This window comes from Puntigrus tetrazona, chromosome 3, assembly GCF_018831695.1.
Source record: "Puntigrus tetrazona isolate hp1 chromosome 3, ASM1883169v1, whole genome shotgun sequence".
NCBI lineage: Eukaryota > Metazoa > Chordata > Actinopteri > Cypriniformes > Cyprinidae > Puntigrus > Puntigrus tetrazona.
Genome location: NC_056701.1, coordinates 12,396,879 through 12,420,065, shown reverse-complemented (window position 1 = coordinate 12,420,065; position 23,187 = coordinate 12,396,879). Strand labels below are relative to the sequence as shown.

At 38.0% G+C, this 23,187-nt stretch overlaps 1 protein-coding gene across 2 annotated transcripts in view; it reads left to right on the top strand.

Moving 5' to 3' along the window:
* rarab (retinoic acid receptor, alpha b) overlaps positions 1 to 23,187 on the top strand; it is a 102,290-nt gene that overhangs the window by 27,659 nt on the left and 51,444 nt on the right. For both annotated transcript variants that reach the window (XM_043235117.1, XM_043235116.1), the window contains exons 2-3: positions 5,273 to 5,344; positions 19,351 to 19,984. In XM_043235117.1, coding sequence (XP_043091052.1) covers positions 19,816 to 19,984 — 169 coding nt within the window. In that variant the 5' untranslated portion in view covers positions 5,273 to 5,344; positions 19,351 to 19,815. The remainder of the gene's footprint in view (positions 1 to 5,272; positions 5,345 to 19,350; positions 19,985 to 23,187) is intronic.

Genomic DNA, 23,187 nt, shown 5'->3' with positions numbered 1-23,187 from the left:
AGAAACATTGTTAAAAATATCTTCTTGTGTGTTACAAAGAAGAAACATACATGTTTTTGGAACAACTGGGGAATAAGTAATGACTTTTTTTTTTTTCTTTTTTTTTTTTTTTTTTACTATATGGATACATTGGACAGACTCACTGATCCATGCACACTAATCTCACACCTTCTTTTAAACTTTCATGTTCTTTTATAACACGGTGTTGTAAGATCTGAAAACAACACAGTATTGTTAGCCATCCCAAAGCAGACAATTAAAGAAGCAGTTCTCACCTATCAGTAAACCAGCTGAAGTACACAACGGTCATCCAAAAGGGATCTTATCAGCATACAGAGAACCTACAACAAGCTTCCCGGTTTCATACCCCTTATATCCCTCATGCATTGTGCTGTTCTTTTACACTTTCAGAGACCTTCTGATATTCTGACATGTTCTCTCATTATGTATGACTGTATTGTATTGGTCAGCACCTCTCCCTCCCCTCTTTACTGAAACACCTCGCCTGACCCGTTCCTTTAAAAGCAACTATTCAATCATACGCCTCATTTCCAAATCCGCCTCCCTTCCTAATACATCTTACGGCTGATCTTTGGAGTAAAGGTTGAGACAAAAGCCTGACAGAGGCCTATCCTGCATCAGCCCCTGAACCCGTGGGGGAAACATGTGGCTGTGGCACACACTTCAGCAAGTACGACCGTGTCTCAGGCTCAGGGGACTCAAGGACAGTTTGGTTTTTATCACTCGATTCCCATCAATCCTCAGCTCCCAAGGACAGAGTGTTCTGAGTGCAGGGGCTTTCCTCCAGGGATCGCCCGTTCTCGTGATTCATCCCCTCTCTCTTCTCATCTCGACTAAAGCCAGAGCCATGTCGCGTTTAGTCACCCGCTTCGTCCCTGTTGGCCCGGCTGCTGTTACTCACGGCTTATTTTAGGCTACAGTTCTGGCTGCCACAGGAGGCGTGGCTTGGCCTTTACACACAGATGACACAGACGGTGCTCCCTGTCTTTTGACTTGTCTGTCGCCTGGCGTGAAAATGGATGAATCTGTGTCTTCTGTTTAGGTGGCATATTTGTAACAAAATTTTTTATTTTTTTTTAAACTGAGAAATATTTCTGCAACTGAAAGTCTGTAATTCGTCAGCAAAATCCCCTTGAAGAGTGTAAACACTGGCTCTGTGGCGCTTGTTTGAATATCCCGACCATCTCGCATAGCAACACCGGGGCGGGGCTATCTGTCTGACTGACCAATGTTGACAGACAACGTGATTTTTCAGGATACCTGTTTGTAAACAATCATTAATTTAGCCATTTCAGTTATGTTAGTTCTTAGAATATATTAGTTATGTTAGTTTGGTAAAACAATTTTGTTTTGTCCCAGTTTTCTGTTTGAGGCGCTCAGATTATTAGCTTGAAACCGAACCAATGGCATGAGTTGTGGGGCGAGGCTGCATGATTGTTGCTGGGCAGAAAAAGAAGCAACTCTTGCTCACGCGTTAATGGGATCTATGCTAGCCGACTACATATTTCTATAAAAATTTTATTGCTACATGAGTTGTCGAAATCATATTCTCTTATAGCAAACAAACCATATTTTAGTGTGTTATTTTAAAACTGTTTTAGTAATGAAAACTTTAAATAACTTTAGCTTTAAAGGTGAATTATGTCATGTCATTTATATAGTTTTTTTTCTGTTATGATCTTTCTCAAGATTTAATTTTTGTGCAATATGTCCGTACACTGCTCTGCATTGGCTACTGAGGCTAAATGTGGAAGTGATCGTGCTTGAATGCAAAATTGCCTTACGGTCAAAAGAGCAATCATCCTTTTCCTATAGAGTTTTTTACTCTTTATTTACTGTTGAATGTATCTGTGGACATTTTTGTTGCATGTTGTAAGCAAATCCCAGTTTATGAAAATTTAGTTGTCAAATTGTGTGCCTGATGTGGAACACATTATTTAAACATAACATTGACAGTATTAGAGATTTTAGTCTTTCACTATTCAAATATATGTTATAAAATATGTAAACAGCTTGGCTCACAAGTAAAACTGACTTTTACAAAAGGAGTGTTTGGATACTTTTTAGTTCTATTCATTGCTGTTAAAATTTAGATGCCTTTTAATGTGGCTGAATTATCTAGGTGAAAGATATCTTGACATTTGAGTTTGGTGGCTTTTCCATTATGCTATATAGATTGACGTTGTTTTGTGAGGGAGCCCATCTGCTCAGGATTTTTAGATTGCTATTTTGGACAAGTGTTGACATAAAGAATATACACAACCGAAATTCACCCTGTTGAAAGATAAACACACTTACACAAGTGACTTTAGTGTTGCCAGTCTTGTGCATATCTGTTTATCTCGCTTTATTTCTGTGTCCGTCTCTGTCTCTCCTCCTCCGCCTCCCTCTGTTCTTTCTTTTCTTATGCATACAGAAATGCACTTTTTTTTCTTCAAGACCTCCCAATGTATCACATTCGGACCCCCACTAAAGAAGATTGTTTTGCAGAGTTCAGCGGGTAGAGGTGCTTCATCTTGTGTCACTAGAGGGTGGTCCTATTTAGATAGACCAGGTTGAGGGGGGATAAGGGTGACCTTTAGCCTTTACAGGGTCATCATCCATTAAGAAGTGACGGGTGGATGTCACTGGTCACCCTGCAATGACAATTAGTCTTCTAGAATATTTTTTTCTGTCTCTCTAACTGCTCATGTCAAGCTCAATCTACTCTTCCAAAAAAAAAAAAAAAACTAATAGTTGATGACCCTTTTTCACCCTTTCAGATTGAAGCCCACACATCCCTGTTGTCTCCCCTTGATCTCTTTTGTTCTGCTCTCTCTCTCTCTCTCAACAGACAGCTAATAAATTCCAAAGTGTCTGGCAACCTGTGGCATATTAGCTATAAAAAATGCAGTTTCTTTCTCGGTTTTATCAGAAATTGTGCCAGTACTTCTGAAAAGACTCGGGGCAGTCAGGGAAACTGTGGTCTCATGACTCCAATGCCTCCCATGCATCTGTTCTGCTCTGCGGTCTTGCGTAATCGTTTATGTAATGACAGGTGTCGTTTTAAACTGCGTAGCTGCATAGCAGTTAATTCCTGGAAAGCAATTTCTGTTCAACAACACTGTCATCATGTAATCCGAAAAACATGACAGATGCGATTAAATGACAGCACTGACTAGAAAGCAGATTACCTATGGGTAAAAAATAAACCCAGTCAACCAAGTATGACATCTATATGGTAATAAAACTCACAAGCCTATATTTTAACTATAAGAAAAACATAGCTTATTATTCAGAATTATTAAGCTTTTTTTTAATGACGTTATTTAATGAAACTCACTCCAATACTCGTTACCTTAATTTGGGGGAAAAAATTATAAACAAATAAAAATCGATTTATTGTTAAAATATCAAAATGTGTTATTTCAATTGACCATTGGTTATCTTTTTTTTTTTTTTTTTTTTTTTTTTACTGTTTTCTACATAACATTATCTTACATATGGTAAAGGATATTCTATGAAAATGCAACCTTGATAACTTTAATATTGAGTAAGGCTATGTCAAAAGTTGAAATCATAGTAAAATGAACGATTGAAATCGAACATTGATGCTTTTTATCTCATAATTAGTTTTTGAGACTTTAGCCTAAGTCAGTTAATTTTTGTTGTAGTCTCTATCCTCTAATTTATGCTAATTTTGTGCTATAACAATGAGTGCCGTTAAAGCCTCTTTCCGTCTTGTTCTTGATAAAGATGTCAAAAGCCTTGAACGCTTGGCTTTTTATATAACAGAAATAGAAAGAATCTGGTGGGTTGGGAACATTGCGTTTCGCTGCGCTATTGCTGTCACCCTTTTAAAATGTCACGCACTCTCACCATCTGAAGGTCGTGACGGGTGATGGGACCGCTGTTGATAGCAGAGCACTCGGACAGAACAGGTGACCTGCTGACAAAGCTTGGTCATGTTTGTCAGACAGGGTAGATGGCACATGTGGCCTTAGCGCTGCTTGAGACGACATTTCAGTGTCCCTGAGCAAACAGCTCTTGAAGGCGCATCACCCGCACCTTGTTTAGAGTTTCTACTTGAGATGGAGTGGACAGGTAACTTTGAACCAATCAGATTCTTCTAAATCGATGAGGTCAGCTCAATGCTTGATCTGAACTAGATGGTTTCTGTAGCTCAAACAGCAGAACATAGAGCTTTCTATGCCAAATTAGAAACAAGGTCCAGGTTGTCAAATGACAAAATACAGCTACCTAAGAAGTTTTCCATAGGATTCACTTTAGTAAAGATAGAGTTTAAAGACATTACCTCAGCTGCTAACATACACACACAAATGCAATCACTCACTCACTTTTAAAGTACACTGTGTGGTGTGGTGTGGTGTGTCACACACACACACACACACACACACACACACACACGTATGCATGCACTACCTTTCCTTCACTGTCACATTTTTCTAACTAAGCACTCAAGCACAATAAGCATGAGCACATGATGAGACAGGAAATGTCAGGGTAAGAAAAATCACGCTCTTCCATCTCTCCTCCTACATATCAGATGCATAGCTGCAATCCCCCTGATGAGTTTGACCTCTAAAATAAGCTTCAGTAATCCATGAATCAAGACCTTCAAACTGTGAAACACGTGACTCTTTGTTGTCACCTCCTTTATAAATCACAAAGCCCGTCACAAGATGACAAGAGATTCTTTTAAGTGACTTCACTGGAATATACTTTGACAGGAGCAGGGACCTTTGAAGTCCATGAATGAAATATTTAGTAACACATCTGATATTTTGCAAGTGTGCCATAACACTGAGGGTGGTGGGAAAAGAGTTGATGATGTTATTTTTAGCCTTTTAATTTGAGTTATTTTTATTTTGCGATTTTCTCATGCCTCTAATAGTTTTATTTGTTTTTCCTCATTAATGTGTGTGTTTTTTTTAAAGAACAAGATGTTTAAGCAAAAATAAATAGAAAATCACAACATAAATAAATTTACACGCTTTATTGTAATGTCATGACTAATACCGAATAGATTTATTAGGGTTTTTTAAAACATATTACGCAGTATCATGCTCGTCAGATTTATGTGTCATATGCTACTTCCCTTTTTAGTCCAAGCCTCTTCCTGAAAGAATAAAAAAATGAAATATCTATGTCAATTTCAATTAGTGTAGATGACTGGAGCAGAGAAAATATCTTCTTGTTTCTGTACTCAGCGCCCTAAACCTCTAAATCCTGTTCTCTTTTTCTCTTTCAGGTGTTTCTCTCTGGTGTGGTGCCGTTCCTCTGGCTGTCTGCAGAGATTTAAGACAGAGAAATCCAGCAGCAGGTAACTCTACTCAGTCATTAAGGCTGTTTTATTTGGCCTCTTCTTAAAGGTTTCAACAGCAGGAGAAATGGAGAATAAATGAGGTAGGCGTCAAAAAAGGGAACAGAAAATGGATGCATGTCATATTTTATTTCCATGTAGCTTCTAATCAGATTGTAGCATCTTAAAGAGCGCTTCGAACGCCAACCAGGATATGAGCTTCATGTGGAGCGCGTTTCCCTCCTCCAAAATCCATCACAATAAATCACGTCACTCTTAGTCACACAGCACAGCTCTGTTAGCACAGATGCAGAACGCTACAATGGATACAAGTCTTCCTGAAAATGAACGAAGATGACTTTGGACATAGATTTTGGTATGGGTGGTTGAGACGTGTCCCTGCCAAAGTTAAGAGACCAATATTTAAAGTGACCGCAGTTGTGTTTGGCTGCACTACAAGTATTGAACAGTTATAAAAATGCAAAGTGATTGTGTGCTTTGTTTATGCTTGATGCCAAGAAGCTTTTTTGACGTTTTTTTTACTTTGGAAATTATGGGCTCACTCGCTCAGGGTTTCTGCAAGACCTAAAAAGTCTTACTTTACTCTTCCACGGACCTAAAAACGTTTGAAATCAGAGCAGAAGGAGCTGAAATTCATAGCCGAGGCGTTAAATGCTGCATGCAGTGCAAATAATAATGTCTACCTCACTATTTTTGTTTTGTTCTGCAATAGCCTACAAATACATGAGCATCCTTAAATCAGGATACCTTTACAAAAATGTTTTCTTAGGTTTTATTTCTTTTTAAGCATTACCTTTTTTCATTTATTTATTGATTTTCCCCATAAAGTGACTGTCAGTAGTGTCCAGCGTTTATTTGGTCCCTGTTGAACTCCAAGGTTTGACTTGTTAATTGTACTTTACTACTCTTTTTCACATTTCAAAGTAGGAGCATCATACTTTTAGTTACTCCTAGTGCTTTCAATACATCTCCGGTGCAATGCAAAAGCCATTTAATTAGTTCTCGATAACAAAAAGCAAACCAGATTCACATCAAAAGGAGCGTAATGACCCCACAATGCCTTGTCAGCTCCTAGAAAACATCGCAAATTATTTATTGTCTCCTTCGCTCATTAGCATGTAGTTTACATCCTTTATAAGAAAGGAAAACATGTGGTTTCTCCTCTCAGAGCGGTTCCCCCGCGGATCTGCAGAGGGAACTTGGCGAGCGCGCATCACCCCAAACACTTCAATGTTATCTTCTCTACTTCCTCCTCGTTCCCACTGGGACTCTCGTCCTCGCTTTGAAGTAGCTGCACTTGAAAAAGACATCTCATGCACGCTGAGAGGAGTAATATGAAAAAAAACGTTGAGAGGAGATTGGTTTTGGCTGCTCGAGTTAGAGGGATTTGTGGGTCAGACTCAAAAACTGCGCGCAGCAGCAAAAGGATGTAATTGTTACCGTTGCTCAAAATCAAGCGAGATGCCGGTGCGAGAAAAACGGCTAAGCGATGCCAGGAGAGCCGAGCGCCAATGCGGCACGCTGTCTATCTCTTCCGGCCCACTCAAAATAGCTAGACCTCCCTCCTCATTTGGTTGTGAAAACATCGCTCGATCTTGTCAGTGTGTGTCTTTTCATGCATACGATCTGGAAACAAGTGGCTCTCTTCCCCCTATAGCTTGTTTGCATATATAGTAAACTCTTTAATGTGCACCCGCTCTGCTCGCTGGCTGCTGGCTTCTTTAAAGCAGCCTATTTTAGTTGTGATGTTCATTTGATGTTAATTGAAGCCAAGGGTAATGACAGCGCTGGCAGGCACACTTGTTCTACTTTGAGCCCGGAATCAAAAAGCAGGCTGCAGCTTTCTGCCTTTTTCAGTATCTGACACGAGCGATCGTTTTCTGTCAGACACCAGGGATTTCATCGGGGATAATACGATGATGCTTTGGGCTGCCGTAATGAAGGATTGTGTGATGGAGGCTTGTTTTGGCACGTAACAGCTGGCTGACATAAATTTAGGAAGCCCCCTCTGTGATGCGTGTTCCGCGATTTGTAGGGATTGTTGAATTTGTACGGTTTGGGAACTGAATTTATGGTTAAGAAGACGTGATATGGTGTTTTATTGTGTTGTGATTGCGGTTGACATTCATTGGAGTCGTAATACTTGGTCAAGCCTTGATGATAGTTATGCTGGTCTTCGGGATGATAAGCAGCCAAGCTATGTGCAGTGTGACAATATATTTAGTAAGATTTTGTTGATATTTATTGTCTTTTGTCTTGTTGGTTGTTTGTTTGTTTGATTCTTGGATGCAATTAATATGTGCGTGTACTGTGTATGTTAATTATGTAAACAAAAATCGTTATTTTGAATGCGATTCGTCTGATTTAATTGCTTGAAAATACACATATATGAAGAGTTCAGATGCAAAAACCTCTAAAAGCCATCTTGCTCAAAAATAAGATGATACTGAGTAAATGCTCTCCCGACGTTGATGCTGTTTATCAAGTCCTTTTACTTAAAATGTGATTAATCCTAGCCTGAACCCTTTCGGATGCACCAGTACATATATAGAAACCTATACATAGTAGCCGGAAAGAAATGCCAGTTTTAATTATTATACGTTTTAAAAAATGATGATTTAATATCCTCTTATTGTCATAATAATAATTATTTTAAGTCTAAGAGTAATATTGCACCCCATTTATGCTTATAATTTTATCATTTTAACACATCCATCAAATAAATATATAAGTGGAGAAAAATTTATCTTTTTTGGCTGTTTGTAGTATTTCTTTTTTTGTATTTGCATTATTTTGGGAAGAAAAGTAACGGACCATTTGGCAAGTCAAAGCTCATCTGTATCAATATTTAGTGTTTGAAAACGGGTTACTTTTGGATTCTGCCAAAGTCTGTACATCACTTTGAATATTGTGCATGTTTTTCATCCAGATGTCTTCTAAGCCCTGAAAGGGTTAAGAGTTGTAGACTTGGTTTATGGGGCGGCATGCTGTTTGCGCCAAAGCCATCGGAGGGGGTTTGGTTATTGCCGGTAATAGCATCATTAGGGGGAGAAGCGTTCCAAACCATATTAAAGCCTTATAGCTGTATCAGTCATGTGAAATGATATGCCTTTGTTACGCCAGACTCAGCCCACCGTTTCATCTACCTAACCCAGAGATATGGCTTTCATTGCTATCGGGCCGCCGCTGTGATAGATGATGCTGTTTCATCTGCCAACGGAGGCGTACGGCTTTGCTTTTCACTTGTTTTTAATTAGCTTTCCAATGCTAATCAGGAAGATTTTATTGAGTCCGTCCTCACTTTAAGATCACTTTCCCCACACGCTCTCGTCTCCAAAAACAGATTGCTAAAACGAAGAATTCTGATTTCCGCGCTGGCCGCGCGATCCGTTTCCTGTGTAATGTAGAGATAAGGTGAAACAGTTCGACCCTCCGTGCTGAAACTCTGCACGCCGGGCTCGAAGCCGGTGCCCTTTAGTGCGGTTTCGCCGAGATGGTGTGAGGAGATACTCCTCCGTGCTGAAGGGAGGAGGGAGGTAAGGTATGCACAAGGGGAAAGAGTTCCTCTCTCCTCAGTTAGGGTCATGTGAGCCGCTTGACGGATAAGCCTCGGTGCGGCGGGCAGAAAGCGCTAGAGGCGCAGTGCTGATTAAAACTCAGACTGCTATCTATCATCTGCCCACCCTCCTCCAGCGCCGTCTTCCTCGTATTATTCTCTGGTGTGGGCGCCACGTAACAGATGGGTTTCCCAGAATCCAATATCGTTCGGTGGGGTAAAAGCCATTTGCATGTGCCCATCACCCTCCTACAGAAGACACCCTTATTCCTTACAGTGTGAGTAGACCTCTGTGTCATGTATCTCTCTCTCTCTCTCTCTCTCTCTTTGCTTTTCTCTTTCTTTCCTATCCCTCTTTTTTTCGCAGACCAATGTCTTCATTTCTATCAGCCAGGCCCCTTATCTTTTCATGGTGGCTTTTCTCTCACTGGGGTTCTGAGAACATCTTTTCTTTTGTGTTTCTCGTGTATTTCTGTTTATGATATATGTAAAAAGAGCGATTTTTATGATAAACAGTGTTTACATGGCCAAGGAATTAATAGATTAGAAAGGAATCTTAAAGGGCTTTTTTTGTTTAGCTAAAATTAAAGTCAGTCACTCACTTTTATTTATATAGCGCTTTTAAGATTTTATCAAAGCACTGAACAGTATCAAATGAGAATAGAGTGTACAAATTTTTTTTTAATTAAATGTAGAGACTGTCTCTGCAATCAAATCTACGTCATTCATATCATTCTGAACCTCGGTGAATGTGTTTCCATGTAGACCAATAAAAGAGATGTTCATGACACTCTTGCTATTTCCTGAGAAGAATTCATTTGCAAAAGGTAACTCAGTTTATAAAAAAAAAAAAAAACGCATTTCATAATGCATTCCAATTAATCTCAATCAAATTGCAGTTGGGTTATTTTGATGAGGTAAAAATAGCTAACACAGCTAACACAAAATAACACAATAAAAACATGATGACAATAAAAAAAAAAAGTTTTTTTTCTTCTTTTTGTAAAAAAAGCACATATTGACAGAGAATGATGACCACGGGATGTCAAACTCCAAAAATGACAAAAAAACAATCCATATTTATTTGTTGTTCAAAGTCTTCATTTCACAGTTTTTTGTAAAACAACTTTAAAATTCATTTAAAAAGTCTTTATTTAGTGAGTCTTCCCCTTTGCTGTCACTTTCAAGTTAAATTTCATGCTAGAAATAATTAAACCTGGTATGGTGTTTTAACAATTTTATATATACACCACCTTTTTCTGGTTTAACATCACTAAATGTTTTTAATAATTGTTTTATTATTATTAATTATATCATGTGAAAATTTAAATGTTGCAAAGTATTTTAGTTTCAAATAAATTCTATTCTAGTAAGCTTTCTGTTCATCAAATAATCCTAACAAATATTCACAAAAAGCAGCAGAAATATTTTCTGAATTTATAATAATAAATATTTCTTGAGCAGAACATCAGCATTAATGTGACACAGAAGCCTGAAAATTGGTGAAAATTCACCTTTGTCATTCTAGAAATAAACTGCAGTTTATTCAAATGCAAACCTGTTATTTCAAATTGTGACAATATTACAGTTTTACTGTATTTTTTAAAGACTTTTATGCCTTTTATTTAGACAATAGGTCGACAGGAAGTGAAGTGGTGAGAGAGAGGAGGGTGTGATTGGGAAATTTCAGGAGCTCTGGCTCGAACTTTGAACCCCCGAAGCACATTGAGGTCCAGACAGCTTCATTGTATTTTTAGCAAATAAATGCAGGATTGCTAATCATAAGAGAGTTCAAATCTTAATTATACCAAACCTTTGAATATTAATGTACACACGTGAATGAGATTTGAAATCAAAGATAATCGTTTTAATAAATAATAACGTACATTTCAGTGTACACTTCCTCAAACAAAACCTTTGTATGACTTCAGAAATGTTACAGTTTCATCACCATTCTGGCTATCTGCGTTCTAATATTCACCATTCTGTTTTTTAAAGAAAGATTAGGCTTTTGACGTGAGGGTGAGTAAATGCTGACCAAATGTTCTTTTTTGCCTAAACTATTAGATATTCTGAATTTCAGAATGTTTATTTGTAATGTTTATTTTTCTCAACGCGCATTCATTTTTCATCTCTGTGCAGGGCCTGCAGGTTACGTTGGGCTTGCTCTTGTTTGTTCCACTGGCTCATTTCATGCAGCATGATTTGCAGTTCCTGGGGATTTATCTAGATAGATGCAGGCACTTCTATGGATTAGATTCATTTTAGATTGAATTTTTTTTTTCTGTCGGTTTGCAAAACGAGGAAGGTGATAATTTGTGTAGTTAGGGCATGAGGTCAGGAATTTGGTTTCTGCCTCATTCTGTGTGCAAAAGAGCTAAGCATACCTTTTTTGTAGCCACTTTCTCTCTCTCTTTCTTTCTCTCTCTTTCTTTCTCTCTCTCTCATTTTCTGTGTCCTGGTGGCCTGATTTTCAGGCCCCTCAGTAATAGGATTATGTGTGCCATGGCTGACTTTGTAAGAAAAGGAAAAGCAAAAAAGAGATGTCAACACACAGTGTTCTTGATGGACCTTTAAAAAAGATCACCTAGTAACAAGAGGACACCCTTGGGTTTCTAGGAAACAGCCTAGGTGGGAGATCACAGAGAAATGGGCCTAAGAGACAGAAACAATGCGTGAAGACAAAAGTTTTGGTTACCATATAAGCATATCCTCAGTTTACATACTTGATGGATTATATATCAGCACATTCATTCATAAAGTTAAGCATGTTTAGAAGCGTTTATATTCTTTCTTTCACACTTCGTTACATTTATAAGAAATGAGTGTGTTTTATTTACTTTAACCTTTGCATGTTTTTGTCCTGTCCAATCCATCGTTTCTTTTATTTAATGGACGCTCTCCTGAAACATGCAACCACCTATTACATTATACAGAAATGTTGTATTAGTTCCATCAGTTTAAAGTTTGTGCCTTAATTATAGGATATACGTAGATCTTCATTCTTCTGGTAAACATGTACCATAACAACAGGAGCTTTGGAATTTGGGGCACATTCTTATCTTTGATGGATGCTATTAATCTTGCTGACCACCCGCAGATAAAACACACACGCACACCATCCCGCCAGTAACCTTTTCTCAAATACCAGGTGTGTGTGTGTGTGTGTGTGTTTGCTTGTTTGTAGATGCTTTATTTTTATTAAAGTTATTCTTGAGTTCCAGTTGAGTGACGTCCTTCTCCCGTGTATTTTTTTTATCTAACATCTCTTTGTCTGAAACATTTGTTAATTGTAAATGTAAATGATAGTGCAGTATTTATAAGGTACCTATTAGAATAATTGATATATTAGATGTATATTTATAAAACGGTTCGTTCCATTCTAGGACTCTGATTGGTCAGCAGCTATGTTTTATTCGTTATACGGCGTGGCTATGAACAGTTCTGTGTATCACTGAGCAGCACCCTTAGCAAACCACCATTAGCAACATAATCAATAATACGGCATAAAACTGTTCCATGTATTATGTATTTCGGCAAAATTCGTTATGAGTGACCCCTGCTGGCGTTATGTTGCGTGTGAGGCGCACGTCTGTGTGACAGCCTGCAGTTTTTCCACGTGATAAGGGAATATTACGGTATCTGTCTTTCAGGTATGATTATGTATGTCCATATGTCCATCAGTTTACAGTGTAATGATACTTACTGATTCGCTGGGTAGCACGTGACTACATGTTTTGAAACTAATAGACATTTTCACAAGCTGACATTTAAGCAGCTGTATGTTTGTGAGAAAACATTATATATTATTTTTAAAAAATAAATGGTGCAGCGGATGCAGCTACTTTGTTGCTGTCAGGGACTATTTTAGCAGGAAGGACCGCATTTAAGGAACTTGCTTCTATACAATTTCTGTACATATAGTTTTTAGTTTTATTGTGTGGTAACTACTTCACGTTAAACCTAACAATGCCCTTCAGCCCTGATTTATTCACGATAAAGCAGCCTCTCGTACCATATTGCTCACATATATTATAATGTAAAGAGGTTATAAGCTATAACATCTGTTTGCATAAATCCAGTCATGTAATACTGTTACTAAGTTATAGACCGATATACCATAAAATAAGTGAAAAAAATATTGGTTATTATATCAGTTATTGGCTTATTATTTTTCAAAATATATACAATTTGATATGAAGTTGAATTAGTTTACTTAGACAAAATAATAATAAAAAAATAATAATATCTGCTATATTAGTCTAGTATGTTAGACTTTAACATGAAAATAATTATCAGTTCCAGCCTGAATATTAATATTGGTACATCCCTAATTGGCATTGTGTAAGTGTACAAACATCATGGTGTAACATGCTTTTTCTAAGGACAGGGCAGGCTGTAAATGCGTGAAGTGAATAGCAATCATGTGTGTATCTATAGATCAAGCCTTTCTTCCTGTCTAATTGAAACGCTCCCTTGGCGCACTCTATATGCATGACGTACACATGCATTTAGCTCTCTCTCCCTCATAAAGGTGATAGTCCTCGTTTAGTGCGTAGATTTATTACCTCTGCTCATCTCATACCTATAGTAATGACCTTTGAAACTACCTCTCCTCTCTCGCTCTCGAACCCTCCCTCTCTCCCACTTGTCTCCTTTACCACATGTCTGCAGTCTCAATTCATTTCCCTTCATTTCATTTGGCTGTCTTAATGGACGAGAGGAAGGGGAAATAGAGCCCATTACTGGGCTATGGACTTTCATCATCTCTCTCGTTCTCTGTCGCTCTCCCCCACCTCCCCCTCTCTCTCATGGCTCTCTAATGGCTAATGCTAATGAACAGAGACATCTTTAACAAAAAGACATTGAAGCAAAAAACAACCTTCTATTTCAGAGAGGAAATTGTGTTTTATGGTGTTCTCTCTCTCTCTCTCTCTCTCTCTCTCTCTCTCTGTCCTTCTATGTGTGTGTGTGTGTGTGTGCGCACTTTATCTGAGAGTGGTGCTTGTGGACATGGTCATGCCAAGTACAATGTATTGACCTCTGGCCTTGAACAAATGCTAATCAATGAGTTCAGCTATCCAAGTCCAGGAAGTCCTTGGGGATGGCATTCAAAGCCCCCTCTGTTTGTGGTCTAGACAGAGACCAGATCCTTTAGGAATCATTTTTATTCTAAACCTCCATTGGCTGATTCAGTCCAACCACTTACTCCTTAAAATCTGTCAGGAAGGTTGCCAGATCCCTTTTTTCCCCTCTCAACTTGTCTTACAGTATGTTTACACACCCTGTTCTTTCTTTTGAAAGGTTGCCAGATCCTATTATTTAATGTGTGGTCCATTTCCAAGGGCTTTTTGCCTGATGGTTTTTTGTAGCACACTTAAGTGTCCCCAGAGGAGTTTTCTCATGGAAAGAGTGCCACTTTCACTCTAATATTCCTCCTCTCTCTCACGGTTTTGCTTCTGACTGTACAGTTGCATACGTGTATTGAGTGAGTTTTCATATATGTGTGTGTGGATGTCTGTCAAATTAGGAAGGGTGGTTTCTTGCCCAGTTTTTTTGGTTTGTTTGTAGCTAGAGAGCAGTTGGTCCAGACATTGTATGTTACTCTTTATGAGTGTGAGTATTTATATTTTATTTTTTTGTTATCAGTGATACTTTAAAACCCCAGAAAGATATGTGATGACTGGAATACATGGTGCCAGGGGGTGCTCTACTAAATAGTGTTTTTGGAGGTGTACTAAACAGAGACGCCGAAAAAAACAGCCAAAAATACGAGCTGAAAACAACACAAAAATTTGCTCTTTTGTAGGCAAACAAAAACAAAATGGTAGATCTGATTATGTTGCATATAACTGAATACAAATTTTACAAGTTTACAAATCGGCATTGATATTTAAAATGAATTTATTTTCTTTCAGATATTATTATGTTACTTTCAATAGCAATGCAATTGTTAAAATGGGAAATCTAACATAATGGCGTTAAATAAAAATGTTTTTTTTTAAAAATAAACTAAACAGTGATTGAGAATAATTTTTTACAGTGAGAACGAAACTCGCACAGATTTGGAATGACGTAATGGGGGGTTAAATAATAATGCAAATTTTTTTTGATAACCTATTGCTTTAACTCCTTAATAGACAATACTGGACATGTCTTATGTCAACTTAAAATAATAGGCAAACTTTCTAGCTCTGCTTTACTGTGCACAGTGGATTTTATGGGTAGTTCAGATGATTAGGGTCATAGTGTGGGATGATGATATACAATAAATACTGTTGACAGTTGCAGTCTGTGTAGCACTGCTACAAAATGTTGGTTTTACTGGCTCTGACATTTAAGTCATTCATTAGTGGAAATATGTGAGACATGGACCAATGCCACAGGCAATGACAGAAAGTGAAAAGGAAACACTGTGTGTGCGTGTGTGTGTGTGTGTGTGTGTGTGTGTGTAAACTCTTAAAGTAGGTCCACATGTCTCTTCCAGTTATGCCAAAATAGCAAAGGTCAAGGTTCCTCAATCCTAGGCCATGAACCTTGACCTTTTGTTATTGCACATTTCCCTCAGTCTGCCAGATCTTCTGTTCTCTCACACACAGACTCGGTCTCTGTATTCTCCTCATTGCCTTGAGATATGACATTTCTGTCCCCCGTTGTCATTCATAAATAGCCTTCATGGACCAAGATACAATCAAGCAGCATGTGTTAGTATGCACACATGCACATAAATGTGCAGATTTCAACAGAAGTCCTAAATGCGTTCACATTAATTTGAGTGCTGGTTAAGGCGAGCACTAAAACATGTACGATGAGACCGTGAAAGCACAACTTGCATGATGAACAAATCAGCGCTTGCATTGAGTGTGTCCATATTTTAAAACAATTCTGACAGATATTTCTAATCACATTGAATGTGAACATTAAAATAACATTAAAATAAGTAATAAAAGTTTTAGGAATAGACCTATAGATAACGTAGTTTAGTTGATGAATTACTGAGTAACTTTAATATGTCTTTCAAAAAGGCATTTGTCACAAAAAAAAAAACCTTCAGTTTTTAGTCATATGACTGTTTGTATAGCATGCACGTTATGAAATGTTTAATTATTGTGTCGCTAAATGTATAAACATAAAGAATACTTTGCATACAGCACATGATACTTGATATGTTTGATTGTTATTTTTCTGTATATATGTACAGAACATATGGGAGAATAAAGAGAGGGCACTTCTGATGTTTTGGTATGAAACATGAGTTTCTCACTCTGAGTGTGTGCTTGTCAGTGTTTTTGCTGAGCTGTGCATCACCTTCAAGTCTTGCGTGTATGACTTGCATGGGAACTAGTGTGCCTTCACCCACGCTTACTTTTATTGTCAGATTCTTTGTGTATATGCCCCTTATCCACTGTAGCGATCATAAGGTCCTACGTTTATGTTCGTCAGTGTTTTGATTGTAACTGTGGGTTGTATAAGTGGTTTATGTGTGCTTTTCGTGTCCGGATGTGTCTTATCAGTGTATGAATATATAATGCAGATGTTATGTAGTTTCATAAAGATCCATTGAGAGGTTTTTGCAAAAATACTTTTTTTTTTTTTTTTTTTTTTTTTTAATCTGTGTTGATTTATTCTATCCTGAAAGTGAATCTTCAGCATCATTACTCTTCACTTGATCCTTCAGAAAGTCATGCAGATTTGCTCCTCAAGAAACATTTCTTATTATTCTCAATAATTGTGCTCAATATTTTTGCAAAAACTGTGAAACTATTCTTTTTTTTCCCCAGAATTCTTTGAGTAAAAAGTTAAAAAGAACAGAATTTATTTGGAAACAGAAACCTTTTGTGACACAAATAAATAAATAAATAAATAAATAAATATTTAATAATGTATTAAGAGTGTAATAATATTTAATAATACATTTTAAATGTAGTAATAAATTAGTTATTTATAGCCTATTGGCTTTCATTTTGCTCATGGCTCATTCTAGAAAAGGTTATCTGCTAAAGATTAGTTTTATTTTGAGACTAGCATCAAAGCTGACAGACATGGACTAAAAACAAAACAATACTTTTTTTATATTTTTCAAAATATACTTGTCATAAATCTAATAATGTCTAATAAAGTAGGACTTAAAGCAGATTCAACCAACTCTTTTTTTTCTTCTTGGTTTCTTTATTCCTGTCATTCTGCCTTTCACACACATACAGTCCTCTAATCTCTCTTTATCACACATTCTCACACATTCTCTGGCATTGAATTAGTTTGAATTAGTGAGTTCATTGCTATGTAAAGGGGACCAGTGGGGTTTAACCTACTTAGTACGCCGTTTAATAATGTATGAGTGAGATTTGAGAGCCGTGTGCAGCACAATAAGGTGTCTTCACTTGCTCTTTTTCGGCTTTGATCTCTCCCTCTTGCTGCCTTCTTTTTCTACTTTTTCTCTCAGTTTCTCGTTCCCGCTTTGAGCGGTACCCCCATGATGCTCTGCATGCCTTCGGGGAAATTCATAATGCATATTCCATATTGGAGGATATTTGAATTGGATTTATTTGTGCAGCATTTCGTATCTGTTGTGGAGTTTGGAGAATGGATGGGTAGAGTCGAGCAGAAAGTCTCGAGACAGGGTAATACAAATGGATTGGAAAGTAAGTATAGATAGACTCCGGGATGGTGAAGATGCTCGACAGGCTTGCAGACAGATGGACTGATTACAGATAGACAGTTTTTGTGCTCATCACTGGATCTTCAAACAGTGTTTTTCCTCCTCACAGTTCGTGCTCTCACATTTCCAGGTTATGCCCAGATAGATAGTGTTAATGAGGGTTTCTGACAGACGGTCTGTGTGAAGATCCTGCTCCGTGTTCCTGAGGGAACTCTACAGTTAACAAGCTCACTGGGGAAGACCTTGGCAGCATTTTCCCACGCTGTCAAGCTGGGTTCAGTGCTCAAGAACAGGCCTTGAGTGTTAAAATGCAGCCTTTGCCTCTTTTTTTCCCTCTTAATTCCTCGGTTTATTTACACTCTGTCTGAGGTATGATGTCAAACTGGATGTATTGTGATGTTCCAGATTTCTGTCAGTGAAACCGTAAGAACGAAGAACACATTTCTATGGTTATTTTAGTTTTAAAGAGAAATGTCCACTGAGTGGCCCTAAAACACGTTCAATACATGAACCCTGGCACATTTATTAAATGGATATAGGTATCTGTTGCGGTGGTTCAGAATTAAAATTTTTGTGGACTGTTGCTAAAAGTTAATGCTATATCATGATGGAAATAAGGCCTACACCAAACCCTAAACCTACCTGATGGTGTTAACAAAAGCAAAACTGATATAAAAATTTGTTGATGCAACCGTTTTTGTGCGAAAATTATGCTTTATTAATCAAAACCCTGTAAATTTGTGTTGGGTTTGTCCTTTCTGTGGAGATTTAGAAGAAATTCTGTTGAACTGGAGTTTAGCTGGTACTGATTCGTTGAACTTTATGAATAAAAGCCAGTAGAATTTGTCCATTGCTAAGCTCAAATGTCTTGTAGCCTACTCAGAAGAACTTTCGGAAAATTTGATTTTCAGTGAACTGCTGAAAATGTGTGCAAAAGAATTGTATTGAATTAAATTGTGACATTGAGGAAAAAAAACAATTGTAATTTTCAGTGGTAAAATTAGTGACGTGGTTAGTAGAAAATGCTTCTCACAGTCAACTGAAAAGTAAATGGCTTCATGTGAAAGCAGTTACAAGTGATCTCATTAGTGTAAGTCAACACAACTGTGCCTAATGCTACTACAACACATTTTTTATGCTATTGTGAACTCTTTAATTACTATTAGTTTTGTTAAAAGTACCAAGTTCAGTCAATCGGTGGTGTTTAAGTATCCTTCAAATGTTAGCGGCAAATTGACGTTTTTAAAATGGAAGTACTGACTGGTACCGAAGACTAGTTTATATTACCAAGCATCACAGATGGTAATATTACATTACCATCACAGAGATTACACACTATGTATGCGTGCATTGCGTTTAGTCATTAAGATTGATTACCATTAGTATAATTACAGTTTTACTACAAACACCATGTTGATGCTAAATGGCTAGTATAGCAAAACCATGTAAATGTAAGGTTAGTTGAACTATTTTTTGTAGTGCAGAAATGAACGTGAATAATCTTACCTGATGCAGTCTTAACATTTTACGTTATCTAGCTCTTGATTTTATTTTATTGTTTTTCTTTTTATTATTATTATTTCTTTGCTGGGAGGCAAATATATCAAATGGGGCTTATGTATTAACAATACTGGTTAAGAGAAACATTGCGTTATCCACTTTTTATCCACTTTTTAGGGTCAAAAACAGTATACAGAAGGATTATTTGAAATGCATACACACTAACACATCTGACAACTAAACGATGTCCTCTTCTCTGTTCCTTTCCACTCTTTTTTTTGTTTTTCCTAGGTCACCGTGTTGGACTGACTCGCTCTGACAGCTTTGACCCGAGAGCAGTTTGTCACCTCCGGAGCACTGCTTCTCATTTCCTCTTGCGTCACATGGCCCTAGTCCATCCTCCTGAGATCAGGCCCTTGTGAAGAGCAACTGGAATATACTGCCTCAACACACTTTTATTCTCAGAGAACTTTGGGATTGACTCCAGAGAGTTACATAACATCACAACAAAGAGCGCAATACCTGTGAGCCATACACTGTGATCGAATGGCGTCATAACCCCTCACACGCACCCTGGATCACAATCATTAACCTGTTTCTGTCTCAAGCCACAGTAACAAGTGCCCGCACGGACAATCGCAGACAAAGCTCTCCTAGTTGGATTACCAAAAGTAGCTCATGATGGGACAGTAGACTTCTGGCATCACGGATAGCCTGCACAGAGGTCTGGGACTCAGTGCTTTATCTGAGCGTGCTATGTCTGGAAACGGCAACCCCTGCCCCAGCCCCGGAGGTCTGGGCAACCCTTTAGGGGGCTTCCCCATGCCACACTACCCTTACTTCTTTCCTCATATGCTAGGAGGTCTCTCCCCTCCGGCGCTTCCAGGACTTCCTGTCAGTGGATACAGCACTCCGTCTCCTGCAAGTGAGTACCCTTCTCTTCCAGTGCGAAACTTCTGCATCTTGATATCAACCAATGCTTTCAGGTGGGATACCCATATAAAGAATGGCACATAGTGGTCTATTGCGAATATTACAAGTACGCACTAAATAAACACCTGTTACTCAAGGCTGATCATTCGCAATACAGTAAAATCTTTAACGAAGCAGTTCACCCCAAAATTAAATCCATGTCATTTTTAAAATATTTTTTTTAATTTCTCCAGACTATAGTTCATAGGATGGAGGCCAAAATAATGTGTTGACGTTTATGCATCACCTCTCAAAAGTTGATTCACTGAGATTTTTAAAGAAATATTTATGTTCATCAAGGCTGCGTTTATTTGATGCCTTCTATTTGAGTACATTTTGAACTGTATCTTATTTCTGTGATATTAAAGCTGAATTTTTCGGCATCATTACTCCAGTCTTTAGTGTCACATGATCCTGCGGAAATCATTTGCTGATTTCTGCCCAAGAAACATTTCTCATTTTTATGAATGTAGAAAACTGTTTTGTTTCTTAATAATTTAGTTTTTTGTATTTTGATAGGATTTTGTAATGAACATATTTCCATTTTTTTAAATCGTAAGTCAAATGACGGACATCCAGCAATGGCTGTGTGCGCGTTCATAAAAGAGTCGAGTTCTTGATTCTTGGCTGACTTCTAACTTGACTTGTAATGCATGATGTCATTTTTTGGTGAACTATTCCTTTAAGATCAATCTCTTACCTGAGTATCTGTGATTGGTCCTTTACATATGCACTAGCAAGAGTGTAATTAAGTGATGTACATTTGTTCTTGACAGTATGGTGACTGCTGTTTCTCGCTGTACTTTTCAAATCACCCACTGACTATATTATGCCTCACAAGACCCTTAATTAAATACTGTTAAAGCCCAGTTTTAATTTTTAGAACAACCACTATGGGGCCATTTTAAAAACCCATCTTTGGAGAGAAGCAAGCTTTTGTAGTTTTGGAGTTTTTTTGGGTTTTATTCAAAATCTGTTCAACATAGCTTGTGTGTGCATAAATGTATGGTATGAAATACACTTTGGATCAATATGTTAGAGTGACTGACTACTTAAAATCCCTCTGAAGTTTTGGTTCATTGGTGCTTGTGGTCTGACGGATATTTCTGTGCTCAACTTCTATTTCTATGCTCTTCTCCGCTAACATGCATTGATTATAGCCAGTACGCATGATCCTGCTGTTTTGTAAGGCCCTGATGTGTCAGATCTCATTGGATTATTTAGGTTATCTCTGCTATCTGTTGTTTGGCCTGTTCTGCACTTTGAGGTGCAAAAACCACCGGAATGTTCCTGGGCAAAACCGAGATGCCATGCTGCCCACAGCGCCTGGGGTTATGAACGTCCTGATGTGAACTAGACCTGTGTGTTAGTTCGCGTTTGTTTGAGCATGAGCATTTGCATGCGAGGTCTTGATGATTGCTGAATGAAACACGAAAAAGCCTGGTTTCTTTTATAGCCTGTTAGCAATAGCCACGCTGAGCAGTATATTCCAAAAAAAACACAAGATTTTTCAAAGTCCGGATGAGCACAGTGAGATATGTTTTGTTATTCAAGTCAAGCTTAAGTAAGACATAGGTCATTTCCACAGACGCAAATGCAAATGCTTTGGGTTTGTGGTGCTTTCAAAACATCAGTTTGTTTTTATATCATAACCAGCTCAAAGTAACACCGTCTCAACCAATAGTGTGAATTTGGGGCGGGACTGTCTGTTGAAGCAAGACAGAACAAGACAGAAGCAAGACAATTGGAGTAATGACGCAAATCGCCAAATTAAAAACAACACTTTGAACTGGTTCATGGAAATTAGCCAAACTCTATTTTTGCTTCTACTATTAAAAGTCCACTGAGGTGCCTTGAAACACACAGTGGTGATGTGGTGACGTAATTTCAACAGGAGGAGGAAAGACTGGTTTGGGACATATCAAGCAGCTCCTATTTTAAAAGCCAATAGTATTTTGTTTGTATCACAACTCCCATCTACCAAGGGAATGTAAAAAAGATTAACCCAATAACTTATTTTTAGTAAGCCTTTATCTGCATGCATCTAATCTTGCTCCCCTAGTGAGGTTGTAAAAGGATCTCATTATAATATTACCCCTTAATCTGTAAGTTTTTAACCAAGACGTCGTCATGTTGATTTTGGAAGCAACAATGGTGTAGTAGTTCAAATGCCATGGTTAATGTTTGAGCAAAACACGCTAACAGAGCCTCAGAGGAGACAAGAGAGCAATAGATGTATTTACTGTATATAGCTGCTGCCACATATTTCTACAATAAACATAAACATGTGACTTCCTTCCCAGCTGTTTAGTTTCACCGACATAACTGACTGTAACTTGTGTGTTTTTAACATAAACTTGAATGAGAATTTAGATTAGTATTTGCATTCAGTGACAGCCTCTTTCTGTCCGTGTCCTTCAGATGTGTGCACTCATATATATCACATATATCATATATCAAAAGTTTAATTAATATGGTATAAAATGCATTATTTCAATGCAATAAACATGATTATCAGAACCAAACCAGATGTTTTTAGCAGGTGCTAGCTGCTCTTTTCTTGAAGGGGGGCGTGGAGCAGCACTTCATTTGCATTTAAAGAAACAGCACCGAAATCAGAGTCTTTCTGCTTCCTCTCAAAATACTCATTTTCAAAATGACATCATAAATGATCTGTAGGGTATTTTGTGTGACACCGGAGACTTCTATTGCACTTTGATGTTGTCAAACGTCTGTACTGCAAAAACTGAAAAAGGCAGTGTCCAAATAAAAAGGTGCATTTAAATAATCACAGTATTTACTATGCTGCTTATTTTATTTCATGCAAAATCATTAATATTCCAGCCAAAATATTAATATAAGAGACCATAATGAGTATATCATGCAGCAGGTCGATCTGTAGTCTTCCTGCTCTCCATCGTAGCTTTCCAATCAACCCCGCTGAGAGGAGGAGTTCAGTGATCTGCGGAGACATACCCGTCCACTTTGCACACTTGAAATGACAGTACATAATGTTTTGACTCGGTGGGAGGGAGCGCATCTTGAGTCAGCTACTGATTCAGTGGCTGTAGCCAACCGCCGTCGGCAGAGAGGCTTTGGCAGTCAGTCAGCGGCAGCTCCCTCCTGGGCCCGGAGCTACTAATGTGCCTCTCTGCA